This window comes from Eptesicus fuscus, chromosome 7, assembly GCF_027574615.1.
Source record: "Eptesicus fuscus isolate TK198812 chromosome 7, DD_ASM_mEF_20220401, whole genome shotgun sequence".
NCBI classification, from domain to species: domain Eukaryota; kingdom Metazoa; phylum Chordata; class Mammalia; order Chiroptera; family Vespertilionidae; genus Eptesicus; species Eptesicus fuscus.
The window spans coordinates 79,324,883-79,338,341 of NC_072479.1; the positions used below are offsets into that span (position 1 = coordinate 79,324,883).

The 13,459-nt window shown below is 38.9% G+C and overlaps 2 protein-coding genes across 2 annotated transcripts in view; one reads left to right on the top strand and one right to left on the bottom strand.

Annotated features, from left to right (window-relative positions):
• Positions 1 to 1,798: 1,798 nt before the first annotated feature.
• CAPZA3 (capping actin protein of muscle Z-line subunit alpha 3) lies at positions 1,799 to 2,858 on the bottom strand. The gene has a single exon (XM_008140466.2). It carries the CDS (start codon positions 2,713 to 2,715, stop codon positions 1,816 to 1,818), a length of 900 nt encoding a protein of 299 aa, XP_008138688.1. The 5' UTR covers positions 2,716 to 2,858; the 3' UTR covers positions 1,799 to 1,815.
• A 112-nt stretch (positions 2,859 to 2,970) lies between these two features.
• Positions 2,971 to 13,459, top strand: part of PLCZ1 (phospholipase C zeta 1) — a 43,218-nt gene continuing 32,729 nt past the window's right edge. The window contains exons 1-3 of the mRNA XM_028143885.2: positions 2,971 to 3,055; positions 3,489 to 3,640; positions 4,784 to 4,907. Of these exons, the coding sequence (XP_027999686.2) occupies positions 3,633 to 3,640; positions 4,784 to 4,907 (132 nt within the window). The 5' untranslated portion in view covers positions 2,971 to 3,055; positions 3,489 to 3,632. The remainder of the gene's footprint in view (positions 3,056 to 3,488; positions 3,641 to 4,783; positions 4,908 to 13,459) is intronic.

Below are 13,459 nucleotides of genomic sequence, written 5' to 3' on the forward strand. Positions count from 1 at the left end.
CCGGGTTCGATTCCTGTCAAGGGCATGTACCTTTGGTTGTGGGCACATCCCCAGTGGGGGATGTGCAAGAGGCAGCTGATCGATGTTTCTCTCTCATCTATGTTTCTGACTCTCTATCTCTCTCCCTTTCTCTCTGTAAAAAAACCCAATAAAATATATTAAAAAACAACAACAACAACAAAAAAGAGAGAAACATTCAGATTGGTTGCTTCCCATAAGCACCCCTACCGGGGATCCAACTGCAACCTAGTTACATGCTCTGAGAGGGAATCGAACCCGCAACCTTTTGATTGGTTGCATCCCATAAGCACCCCTACAGGGGATCCAACTGCAACCTAGTTACGTGCTCTGAGAGGGAATCGAACCCGCAACCTTTTGACGTATGGGTGATACTACAACCAACTGAGCCACATGGCCAGGGCAGGGCAATATTTCTTAAAATGTAGTTCTGGGACCCCCTGTTTGAAATGTAAACTTCCCTGACCTACTTAATCAGAATCTGAAGATGGGTACCGGGAAGCTGTATTTTTAAAGATAGACCTGGGTAATTTTTTCTGTGATTCTCTAAGAACTACCAGTTGAAGAAGAGAGGCTTGAGATTTAAATATTCTTGCATAGGATCTTCTCTGCTCCAACACTTGGTAGAATTAGACATTTTCTCAATTGCATGGATCCCAAATATACTTTGCTTCCTGGATAAGTCAGAATTGGGGAATGGGATCTATCTATGGCTCTACTGCAATCTTATTTGAGAAGTTTAAATTTGGAATTCTCTGAGAGCTGACACAAGTGGTTGGTAACATTGCTGGGAATGGTGATAGGTGACCATGTAGGTAATTTGTCTTGGCTAGGAAATAGCAGCCCACCAGTTCCAGTTATTTTGAGGGTGTCCTTTGGGTGGAGTGTTTGCCTAGATCATTATTTACAACTCTTGATGAGACAGATGTCCATGAAGAATTCTAATACCTTATGGGTTAAAGGTGCAAGTGCTAGAGTCAGACACACCTGTCACATGCTATATGCCTGGAGAAATTAAATAACTCAAAATCTTAAATTCTTCTTCTGTAAAATTGGGTTACTACCAGTGACAGCCTAATGATGAAAAATTGTGTGCCAGTCATTTAACACAGGGCCTGACATAAAGATCCCTCTCTCTCTCTCTCTCTCTCTCTCTTTCTCTCTCTCCGCCCCCCTTCTCTCTCTCTCTCTCTCTCTCTCTCTCTCTCTCTCTCTCTCTCTCTCTCTGTGTGTGTGTGTGTGTGTGTGTGTGTGTTGGCAGTGGATCCAAGTCTACTAATAATTCTTCATCTGAGCTAGATTTTTGATATCTGTTGGTTTCATGGAACATCTAACCTTATTGAAATTCACCCTCTCGGGGTTGGTGTAGGACTTAATTGAATAATATGAAGTATCATTTGCATACCTTCTCCAGTTTCAAAGAAAGTCAAAAGCCATCTCTACACACATGCACGTGCGCGCACACACACACACACACACACACACATACACACATACACATAGTCTTAATACTGACCAGCTCTGTAATACTTCTGGGGTGCCACATTCCATTAAGCTATTTTAGATTCTAATAAATGTGACTTCATGATGATCACTACCTTGAAGCACATTTACATAACGCCTTTCTTGCCTCATTGGTGAATATCAACCGAGTAGACGTACTAGTTACACTTTTCCCTAATTTAAACTTGCATTTGCCAAGTTACAGTTTTCTCCAGTGGCTTCTTAACGTTAGGAAAATAACCATTCCCAGACCCATGACTAAATCAGGTCGAGACAATTACCAGGAGCAATCATTTATATTATCCAGTTGCATAACACACTTCGTGAATAAATGACATATCCCAATTTAGGATACATCACCAGATTCAGGTCGGAGAGTATCCTCTGCCAGTCGATAAGAGTGCGGGTCACTGGGAGATCTCTTCGTAGAATTTTTCTCAGGGCTTCATTCGATAACTCCTGTAATTCTTCTAAGACCGAAGCTTGAAATTTGTTCTCTTGCTCTTCCACAAGCCTCGCAAAACTTAGAGCCAGTTGTGCTTGGTTAACTATTTCCAAGCTTTCTTTCAGATCCTTGGAGATTTCAATATGAAGGTTGACATTCTTGAAGAAGTGAGCTTGCACAAAAATTCTTCCTGTTACTTGGGTTAGAAATGGATGCACCTGGAAAATCCATTTAGATTTCCAAAGGCCATTCCAGAAATTTCCTGTTTCATAGCAGTGATCTTCAATGCACGCTATTAAGAACTCCTTTTTTTTCACAGTTTTTCTCAGCACGTTGCAGTTTCCTGTTGGATAGTGGTCATTCACGTACAGCTTCAAGGCACACAGAACAACATTTCTCAGGTATTCTGTCTCATTCCGAATGATACCATGAGTTTTGATGTCTTTTAACTGGTTTTGAAGCAGGTCGAATTTGAAAGAAAGTTTGCTGTGACAGTCAAAAAACCGGAAGTCACCCACTACATTGTGGTGAGACAAGAGGACTGGATTTCCATCGATGCAGAGTGGAACATAATATTTTTGGCAGTGTTGATGGCCTGCACACTCACCTTGATAGTGCATAAGTTTTTCATCACGGATAAGCAGACAGAGATCATCAAAGGCATTTACAAATTCCCCTGGAGGAGCCTGTATTAACAGTCTGCGGATTGCTTTTTCTTTCTCCTTCCTACTCAGAACAGCAAGTGACATGTTTGGTTGCAGCAGAAGCAAAGCTTCTGAAATAAAGCGTGTTCAAAGGATGAGAAAACATTCCATGAGTCACCTTTCCCATCAAGGTGTTCAACATTCGAGCTGAAGATTACTGTGTCTAAACATGAAAACAGGTAGCCTGGCAAGCTCCGAGTCTCCTGATGAAGTCATAAAGAACCTTTTTCTATGAAGTGTGGAACTTTTGATGATATCACAATGGGTGCTCAGACCAAAAAAATAAAAATGACAGTCACTTGACAGCATGGTGCCCAGCCAACCAGTTATCTGTATGTTGGAGATATTATGAACTTAGCCTTCCGAACAGCCTTCTTCAAAAGGGGTGTGTCTCCACATACATTATATATTGTCAGGGATCTAGAGAAGTATCGCAGAGTTGCTAGAGAGTGTTTTGCAGCACTTTGCACCTCCTGGGACCACAGTGGCGCTGACTTATACTCAGGCTATCAGAATAGCTGTCTTAAACCTACTGGAAGCATGGTCTGCTGAAAAGGTTGAGGGCTTTGAACAAGATAGCAAAAGTAAAACCAGATTTGGTGGCAGTTCACGGAAACATGCCAGACAGCAGGAGATGCAGCATTTATAAACATTGTGGGTTTGGAGATGGTCAGAACATAAGCAATAAGCCAGAAAGTTTCCAGGGTAGTGAGGTGCAAGGAGCGCATCTTGTGAATTGTTTCTATGGGAATGAAGTGTGAGTCATCTCCAAAGAACAAGGATAGTAAATCACTTTTCCTTCTCTTCTTTCTCTCTAGAAAGGGGCAGTGACAACAGCTGATGAGTATCAAGAGATTCCTTTCTTGCAAAGAGGCAGAATTAATTATATCTGGAACCCGAGACAACACCTAATGTGGAGAGACTTCTAAGCAAGGAGAAAGGGAAGGCCAAGTCATGAAAATATGGAGAAATATCCATTCAAAAGTCCTTTCTATTCCTATTTCCTCATCTTCCTCTTGTTTTATCCCCTTTGTTCTCTTCTCATTCTTGTTTGAGGATTCCTGAACTTAAATCCCTCTCATTTACATATAGACTTATTCCTTCCATATCTGTTCTGAGTTTTTTCTGAGTTTCCCTAGCTTCCAGTATCCTTTTCTTATAAGAACATGAATTGTACCATAGTAAGTATTAGCCATTAAATTGAGGGGCTTCTCATTAGTTCTAACAATCTGAAATTGAGTGGGTTATTGAACAATTTTTTTTACCAATACCTTTAATGATTTTAAGACTGTCATGTTCTTTTCAATCTTAGTTTTTCAAATGGAAGTGTTCTCATTTTTGTAGTGTATCTGTAGATAACAAATAAGTTTGGTTATTTTCATGCCAAATATACACTTATTATGGCATTTTAAACCCTTTTTTATGGTACTGCATATGTTTCTTTTTTGGACATGTATGTACCTGGACATTTGGCTAATGCAGTAACCATATCAGATATGGTTACTATTTATTGAACACTCAGTAGCAGAAACTGTGTTCAATGGTGTTTTGTGAACTCATTTATTGTCCCTACCTTCTCTAAATATTAAATTGAGCACTTTTCAGATGAGAGGAAGGGAGAGGGATGAGAGAGAAACATCAATCAGCTGCCTCCTGCACACACCCTACTGGGTATGTGCCCGCAACCAAGTTACATGCCCTTGACTGGAATTGAACCTGGGATCCTTGAGTCCGCAGGCCAATGCTCTATCCACTGAGCCAAACCGGTTAGGGCTGACAGGGATATCTTGAAGTCCAGCTGCCTCCCAAGTCCATATCTGTAAGTAATAGACTGTATTTCCCAAGTAATAACTGATTTCATAAATGTTTATTTTTATTTTCCTATAATTTTTATTGTGTTATGCCCTTTCATACCTTTACTGAAGAATAATACCTACTTAGTTTGGTTTAAATATTATTTATCATATAATTACCTTGTAATATAAGCACAGGATAGACTATTCTTTAAAAACAAAAATAAACTGAAGAGAGATCAAATATTTCTTTAGGCATTTTAAGTACATCATGACTTTCTGTGAGAATTTCCTTAACTTCCTTCTTTTGTATTTCATACGTGGTTTTTGTCAATTGTTCGAGAAGACTTTAAAGGTGGAAAAATTAACCTAGACAAAGCTCAGAAATTACTTGAAAAATTTAATGTTCAATGTAATTATATTCATGTGAAGTATATTTTTAAGGTGAGATGCTATCTGCCCCTGCCTACCCTACTCTGGAAAGGACTTAACCCAATATAGCAAAATGTCAATAGCTACTTGGATGCTTTCTGCAGAAAATGCATATGAAAAATTAGTTTCTTAAGAATTAAAACAATTAATTATGCTAAATATACTTAGAAGCAAGATAGAATCTAGATAGGATGTAAAACCAGATGTTGATAAAATTTGAAATAATACCAGGTTATCAGTTTAGAAGAATCTACTGAAAATACAGGAATGTCAACATTAGATTAAGATCAGTTATGTGATTAGATTAAATCATTTACATGATGAAACAATTTATGAATTATATGTCAGTGATTTATAGAAAAGTGGGTAATCTTGAAAATAATTTGTATTTACTCACCTCAAAGTACAAAGTCATGCCCAAAGTTCTCCGCTTAAGGAAGATCTGGTAGAAAGGGAACCTGGCTCAGCCGTCTTCCCACTAGAGGACAGAGGGAAGATCATGAATAAAATGAGAAGTCAAGTGTTTAGCCAAGTTTTGCAAATATTGCAAATGGCACATTTCTTGGTGAATCAGGAAAGACTACTAGACTGGCCAATCCAGATAGTTAGGAAGTTAGATATCCTAATTTTGATTTTGTTTTTTGGACGTGAGTAGCCAGAAACACAATCTATGTTGAAATTGCTACCACTAGCACAAACTGGGAAGCTTATGTTCCCTTACTTGCAAGCTAACCAGCTAGTCTGATATAGTTTCACAGGTGCTGGCAGAGGCAGGCTTCCTCTTCAGAGAAACAAGACAGCTTGTTTATCACAAAAATAGCATTTGCCAGAGTATCAGCATTTTGATGCCATTTTTCTGAGCCCCAGTTCCCAAAGTGTGATGATGTGAGGAAGGCCAGGTGACATGCACAATACATGCAATGGGCTGCATTGCATGAACCTCAAGTTTGAGGAACCCACATCTTTTATTATGGGCTGTATGTCAGTCTGACCTTTTTCTCAGCAGGGTGTCATTAGCATTTTCATTGCAGACAGTAAGCAGACCTGTTTATTTCTCAGAGGGATGTACTATATCTTCATTATGCAAACATCCTTGAAAAGCTAGTCCTGAAGAAAGAATACTGGTGCCTCTGCTCCGAAAATGTGCAGAAGCACAAGACCTGTGGAGAATTGCCTCCCAACGAACACTTCTCCCAATAAGATGTAGCCCCCATATTTAGAAACCACAAAGAGGAGGTTCAAACAGAAAAGCTGTAGTACTCAGGAGACGGCAGTAAAAGACAAATGCTTCTGAGTTGTTTCAATGAATCTATGTAGCGTGTGCTGCAGTAAGCTATCCGAATTTTAATCAGTTAGTGCCTAATACTACATCTGAAGGACACAAGTTTTTGTGAAAGACCTTTAGACACACAGAAATTTTCCCCAGTGTTATTGTCCAAGGGGAGAAACAGCTACATCCTTTCACATTCAACATCATATAGAAGTGGCAATTAAATCTCTGTCAAATGTGAAATACTGTTTTATTCAGTGATTTATCAGGTTGCTTTGAATTTTCTTCGAGATAGAGATATCTGTTTGAAATGCACATGAGTGAAATGCATGCCATATTCAAAAGCATTGTGTAGAAAGCTCAACATTTATAAAAAATAAAGAAATAGCTCATTAATTGAAATTTATGATTATTCAGATATGACAAAGCTGATGGTCTATTTTGTTTAGCAAAATCTTTTTGGAGTGGCTATAAAAACAATGGTAATTATAAAAATTAGAGAGGCAGAGATTGCCTAACACACTTCAAAAACCTCTTTAAACTGACCCCAAGTACTTTAGAAGCATAAATTACATATAATTGAGGTCGATGGCCATGACAAACTATTTTTATTTATTAAAACAATTCCACTAGGCCCTCTAATAAATAATATTTGTTGCCTTAAGCTAAACTGCCATATATTTATTAAAATGTTGATTAAATAGAATTCTTAAGGAAGGTGTATTGGCTAACTGAATTTTCTGGATGGCTGAAGATTTAGTTTCTTTAATATCCCAGTCTTCTGCCTCAACTTTTGCTGCTAATATTTCCTCACTTTACGGGTACACCTTTTAGCCACAGTAAATAAAATAAATCAGAATGAACCTTATTTTGGTGACCAAAGGCTACTGTTATTAGCAAGCTCAGTAGGTATGGAGATTCTTCACTCTATTAGATACGAGCTGTGTGATACTTGCAAGGCGAGTCAGCAGTCTCTCTGAGCGAAAGCCTTAATCTGCAGAGTGGGGATACTAATATAATTATCTTGCAGGGTTGTTCTGAATGTCAAATAAGGTGTCATTTGCAATGTACCTAGCACCAGGCTTGGCAAAATGTAGGCACTCAGTAAATTAGTAAATTAGTTGAAGGTATGTCCATTATGATTAAAAAAAATATATAGAAAGTCGTATTACATTTATTGATTTCCTAAGAAGCTGACATCAATTCTGACATGAATTTATTTCCTCACAATGTCAATGTTTATTATAAAATTTGAGTAAAAAATATACAGTGGTGGGCAAAAGTAGGTTAAATTGTCAGCCAGCATTACCTAAAAGATAAATCATAAGATAATGAAATAATGATGATGATAATAATAAGGTAAATAATACAGTAATAAATAAATAATATAAGAATAAGCTCTGTTTCGTGTACTCACAACTGTAAACTTAATTTTGTCTACCCCTGTATAATACTATGAACATAGCAAAATATTCTAAACATTTTAAAAAAAATTATTGAGTCATGGCTTGAGCAGCAATTCCCTAATTTAAAAAAAATCTCTTTATTAATTTTTGTTGTTGTTAATCCTCACCTGTGGATATTTTTCCTTTTTTTTTTTTTGTAGAGAGAGTAGAAGGGAAGGGGGAGGAGAGGAGGCAGGGGCCAGGGCAGAAACATCGATATGAGAGAAACACATTGATTGGTTGCCTCCCGCAGGGGCCCTAACCAGGGCCGGGATCAAGCCTGCAGCTAAGCTATGTACCCTTGACCAGAATCAAACTTGGGACCCTTCAGTCTGTGGGCTGATGCTCTACCCACTGAGCCAAACTGGCTAGGTCTTCTTTGCTTTTATCATTAACTTGTAGCATGTAAGATATTTTATAGGAAATCTGTATAATTTCAATGCACATAACCAATCTTAGATTATACTCTGAATTGTTGGTTGAATATAAAATAGTATCCTCTTAATTTCAAAATTTTATATTATTATAGGGCTTACCTTAAGTCTTCAAATTCTCTAAACAGTTAACAACCATTATTAAATCATATTATGTACATGGCACTAAGTTAGAGACTTAGAAACTATAAAACATGAATAAAGTGTTATCTCTTTCATAAGGAAGAAAAGCAAGGCAGAAATTATTATTTTATAAGTAGATTATAATATCAGAGGTAATACTAACAGAGCACCTGAGAAGACAGAGACTCCAACTTGGGCTTGTGTAAAAGATGCCATGGTGGAGGTGGCCTTCTTTTTGGACCTTGAAGAATGAGAGGCAACATGTATAGAGTAGAGTACAAAAAGTACTTGGGGGATAAAAGGTGATCAAACATGATCTGAGTATAGGATGCATGAAGGGGAGTGATGAGAAATAGCTACAAATGCCAGTTCTGGCCAGATAAGAAATCCTGAATGGTAGGCCTTAGAATTTGAATTTACTTTTGTAGGAAATGGATAGCCATTGAAGTTTTTGAGTAGAGACATAGTGTGTATTTTAGGATACATATGGCAGCACTGTAGAATGGATTAGAGTACAGCAGCAGTTCTCAACCTGTGGGTCGTGACCCACAGGTTGAGAACTGCTAGCAGGGTCCGCTAAGACCATTGGAAAACACAGATATTTACATTATGATTCATAACAGTAGCAAAATTACAGTTATGAAGTAGCAACGAAAATAATTTTATGGCTGGGGTCACCACAACATGAGGAACTGTATTAAAGGGTTGCAGCATTAGAAAGGTTGAGAACCACTGGATTAGACGATAGAAGGCAGGGAGACAAGGTAGAGAATTCCCTGTAGCTTTGGCCCTACAAATCTGCAACTTGGGTTGATTCAGCCACTTATATTTTTGTTTGATTCCACTTAAAGTTTATGAGTTTCTACCACAGTCCAACCAAGTTTATTTTTAATCTTCTCTGGAAAATATGTAGCACCAAATCCTTTTTTAAACATTACATTCTCTCTTTTAGTAGATAAGTTGAAAGAATTCTTTACTGTACATTTCTTTCTCCACTTCTTCCATCATCTACTGCAATAAAATTTGCTTTCACATCAATTTTGGAAACATATTTATTTCTAAAATTCTATTTTCAATGGTGAAGCCTCTATGTGCATTTTATTATTACTCTTAAAATTCTCTCTATTCTGATTTCTGTGACATCATTGTCACCTAGTTTTTGCTTAAAATTTTCGATCATTCCTTCTCACCTGTCCTTCTGCTCTCTTCTTAAAATTCAGTTCTTAATTTTTTTTCTTTTTACTTTACAACCCTTCCTGAGGAATCTTACTGACTTTCTTACCTTCCTCTCTAGTTTTATTGAGATATAATTGGCATATAATATTGTATTAGTTTTAGGTGTACAACATGATTTGATATATGCATATATTGTGAAATGATCACCACAATAAGTTTAGTAAATATCCATCACCTCACATAGTTACAATTCTTTTTCTTGTGATAAGAACTTTTAAGATTATTCTCTTAGCTACTTTTAAATATATGATACAGTATTGAGTTTAGTCACCAGGCTATACATTACATCCACATAACTTATTTATCTCATAAGTGGAAGTTCATACTTTTTAACCACCTTCAACGGCCCTCTCTTGTCCCCGCCTCCGGCAACCATCAATCTGTTCTCTGTATCTGAATTCAATTTTTTTTAGATCCACATAAAAGGAGATTATACAGTATTTGTTTTTTCTCTTTCTGACCTATTTCACATTACATGATACCCTCAAGGTCCATCCATAATGTCACAAATTACATAATCTTCTTCCTTTTCATGACTGATATACATATCACATTTTCTTCATCTATTCATCTGATGGACGCTTCGGTTGTTGCCATAGCTGGGCTATTGTAAATAATGCTGCAATAACCACAAGGGTGCAGATAGCTTTTCAAGATAGTGATTTTATTTCCTTTGGAGAAATACCAAGAAGTGGAATTGCTGGACATATTTAGGTCTATTTTGAAAAATTTTGAGGAAACTCCATTCTATTTATGACCATTATTTGAACTCTTTGACAGATAAGTCATTTATCTCTGTTTCATTAAAGTCTGTTTGTGGGGTTTTATCTTGTTCTATTGTTTGGAACATTTTCCTTGTAACATTTTTTAAACTGTTGCTTTCTGTGCCTTAGATGGAGCATTCACCTCTGCTAGTCTTAAGGAAGCTGTCTCATTTAGTAGATAAACCTCATTGTTTAGCTCAGCCTTAGCTCTTATTTTTCTCAACCTTTGTGATTTCCCAAAGCCACTTTGTTCTTAGTGGCTCCTAGTCCGGGAGGGTGTGTGCCAAGACCTGCCAGCGTCCCAAAGGGAGGATCTCAGCACCTGGCTGCAGGCTAATTGGAAGCTGGACCCTCAGGCAAAATATGCAAATAGATCTCTTTCAGGGAAGGACTGGGAGATGGGTGGAGGCATCAGTCCACTCTCTCAGAACTGACAACCAGGGACTTTTTCTTTGTTTGCCACAATTCTGCTTAACCCGTGAACACAAGCCTCACTGTCCACCAGAGCCAGGCCATAAATTCCCTCCAGTGGGATACCTCCAACCCAGAGCAGAGCAGAAGGACAACACAAAGTCTCTGGAGAACTGCAGCTGTGTTAAACCTTGTTGTTGTTGTGTTAAACCTGGCCTCCCTCAGAGACAGCCTGGGAATTGGGTGCCTCTGACTCTGGCTGTGTCTGTGCTGAGCCCTGGGGAAATAGCCAGTCAAGAACGGTTTCCTTGTGTGTCACAGACCTGTAGCACCTGCAAATGCAAGCCCCACTGGCTACCACAGCCGGGCAACCAAGGAGCTCATCCCCCACTAGCAGCTGCAAAAGCCGGGGTGCCAGATGTGTGCACAGCTTCTTTCAGGGAGACACTGGTGATCTGAAGTGAGGCAGCAGGGGAGCATGAAGATGGCACACTCAGCCCCTAGGTGTGTGTTAGATCAGAAGCATGTCTCTCAGACTCTGTAGAGCTTTTAAGATATCCAAATAGGCCTCTTGCAGGAGAACACTAGGTGCTCACTGTCCTGCCTCTGTGCTGAGGGGTGAGAGTGCTTGTAGGGGGAATGCCACCAGTCCTCAGGAGCCATGAAGAACTGTTTACTGTGCTCTTTTGGGTCTTGTGGACCCAAGGCCCAGTTGTCTTTCAGAGCTAGGTATCTTGGGAGCCTGTCTCTCAGGTGGGAATCTTAAAAGTTGGGGCACTAGGTATTGGGTCCAAACCCTTCATTCCTCAGGGAGAAACTGGGAGTTGGGAGTTGCATCCAGGTTAGAGGTCACCCTGCTGGGGCTGGAGATGATAGACAGATTATGTTTCCGCCTCTCCTACCCTTGTTGATGTGGGTTTTCCCCTCATCCACCCCATGTGTAGGATTCGCTCACTAGTTTCTGGATTCCTTTCTGAGAAAATTGTACCATATGCAGCTGTAGATTTGGTGTGTCTGTGGGAAGAGGTGAGTTCTGTAGCCTCCTATGCACTACCTTATTGACTTTCAGTGGCTTGGATTACTGCTCTCATGGGAACAAAATTTAAGTTTTCTATCATGAACAACAAAGCCATATACAGAGACATGATAAAATGTGTTCATCATCTGCCATGTTCTAGGCAATATTAGGTCTTTGCACACATTATTCTTAAATAAACATTCAAGGAGGTTATTATTAGCATCTTTTAATACAGAAGGATATAGAAGATAAAGACATTGATGTAATCTGTTCATATCTCATATAACTGTGGGAACTCACATCTGGGTATGTCTGACTCCAAAATTCTTATTGTCATGTTTTCTCCTGTAACACACCAATCCTCTCTTTCCACTCCAACCAAGTCTCTGCTTGGATGCCCAGATACTTTAATGTTTAAAATGAAACAGCTTTTTCTGCAAAACTTCATAGTTGATTCCCAGCTCAGACTGCTTCTTGAATTCCTCATATCAAACTCTCTGGTAATCACCACTGAAATTTTCCTCATGAAATGAAGAGTTCATTTCCAGCATGTTTGTCCCCTATTGTACCCAAAGGTTCTCTGTATAGGCCAAGTTGTCAAAAGATGAGATCCTAGGGTGGATGAGGTGAGGGAAGCAGAGATAGATAAGACATACAATACATTGAAATCTAGAACTGCCCATCTTATACATCTCCAATCTGCACAGCAACTGGATGACATAGGTAGTATTATCTATCCCCATTTTGCAGATGTAGACTATGAAGCTCAGAGAGTTTAATTCATATGTCCAAAGTCTCACATATTGTGGAGCTACGAATATGTTAGTCCATTTTGTCTACCAATTGTTAGCTTTTCACCAAAATGTAATGGCCCATGTTTCTTGCATTCAATCTGTTTACAGTGTAATGAGAAAGTTAAAATATAAATGCATAGCCTCTTTTGAAATTAAAGGCCCAACGGTGAACTTTCTGTGCTCGGTTTGTTATTTGTATTACTATTATTCCAGTAGTTATTCTAACTCTTTCCAACACCGGACATTTCTGACTTCTCTCCCTTATGTCTCTAAAATTTTAATATTTAAGTTCTTCTGAGTTCTTCCTTCATACTTTCACTGACACCTGTTCTTTAGTTGCTTTTTAAATTAAATTTATTACTGTGACATTGGTCAACATGAACATACAGGTTTCAGGTGTGGGTTTCTATGTTACAAGATCTGTATATTGCACCCTGTGCCCACCACCCAAAGTCAGATCTTCTCCCGTCAGCATATATTAGGACCCCTTCTCCCCCCACTCCTTCCCTCTGGCAACCACCACACTGCTGTTTGTGTTCACAACTTTCAGTTTTATATCTCACATATGAGGGATATCATATGGTTGTTAGCTTTTTCTGACTGACTTATTTCACTTAGCATAATGTTCTCAAGGTCCATTCATGTCGCTGCAAACAGCGGTTTCATCTTTTCTAACAGCTGAGTAGCATTCCATTGTGTGTATGTACCACATCTTCTTTATCCAGTCCTCTATTGCAGGACACTTTGGCTGTTTCCATGTCTTGGCCCGTGAATAATGCTGCAATGAACATATGGTTGTCTATATCTTTGCAAATACATGATTTTGAGTTTTTCAGGTAAATACCCAGGAGAAGAATTGTTGAACAAACACTGTTCGCTCCCTTGCCACTTGCCCTGCTGTCGCTCCCCCACCTGCCCACTTCCCTCCCCACCCTGCATGCTTCTCTCTGCCAAAGGAAGCGCCTGCTACTGGCCCAACCGTGAGTTCCCCGATGTAGGGCTGCACTTCTTCCTATTTGGTCTCCCTGTTTATTCCTGGTTGCCCACCTTTAGATGTTTCAATGCCTGG

What these genes read in the sequence shown, in the direction of transcription:
- CAPZA3 (XM_008140466.2), bottom strand. Translation starts at nt 2,715, where the DNA reads ATGTCACTTGCTGTTCTGAGTAGGAAGGAGAAAGAAAAAGCAATCCGC.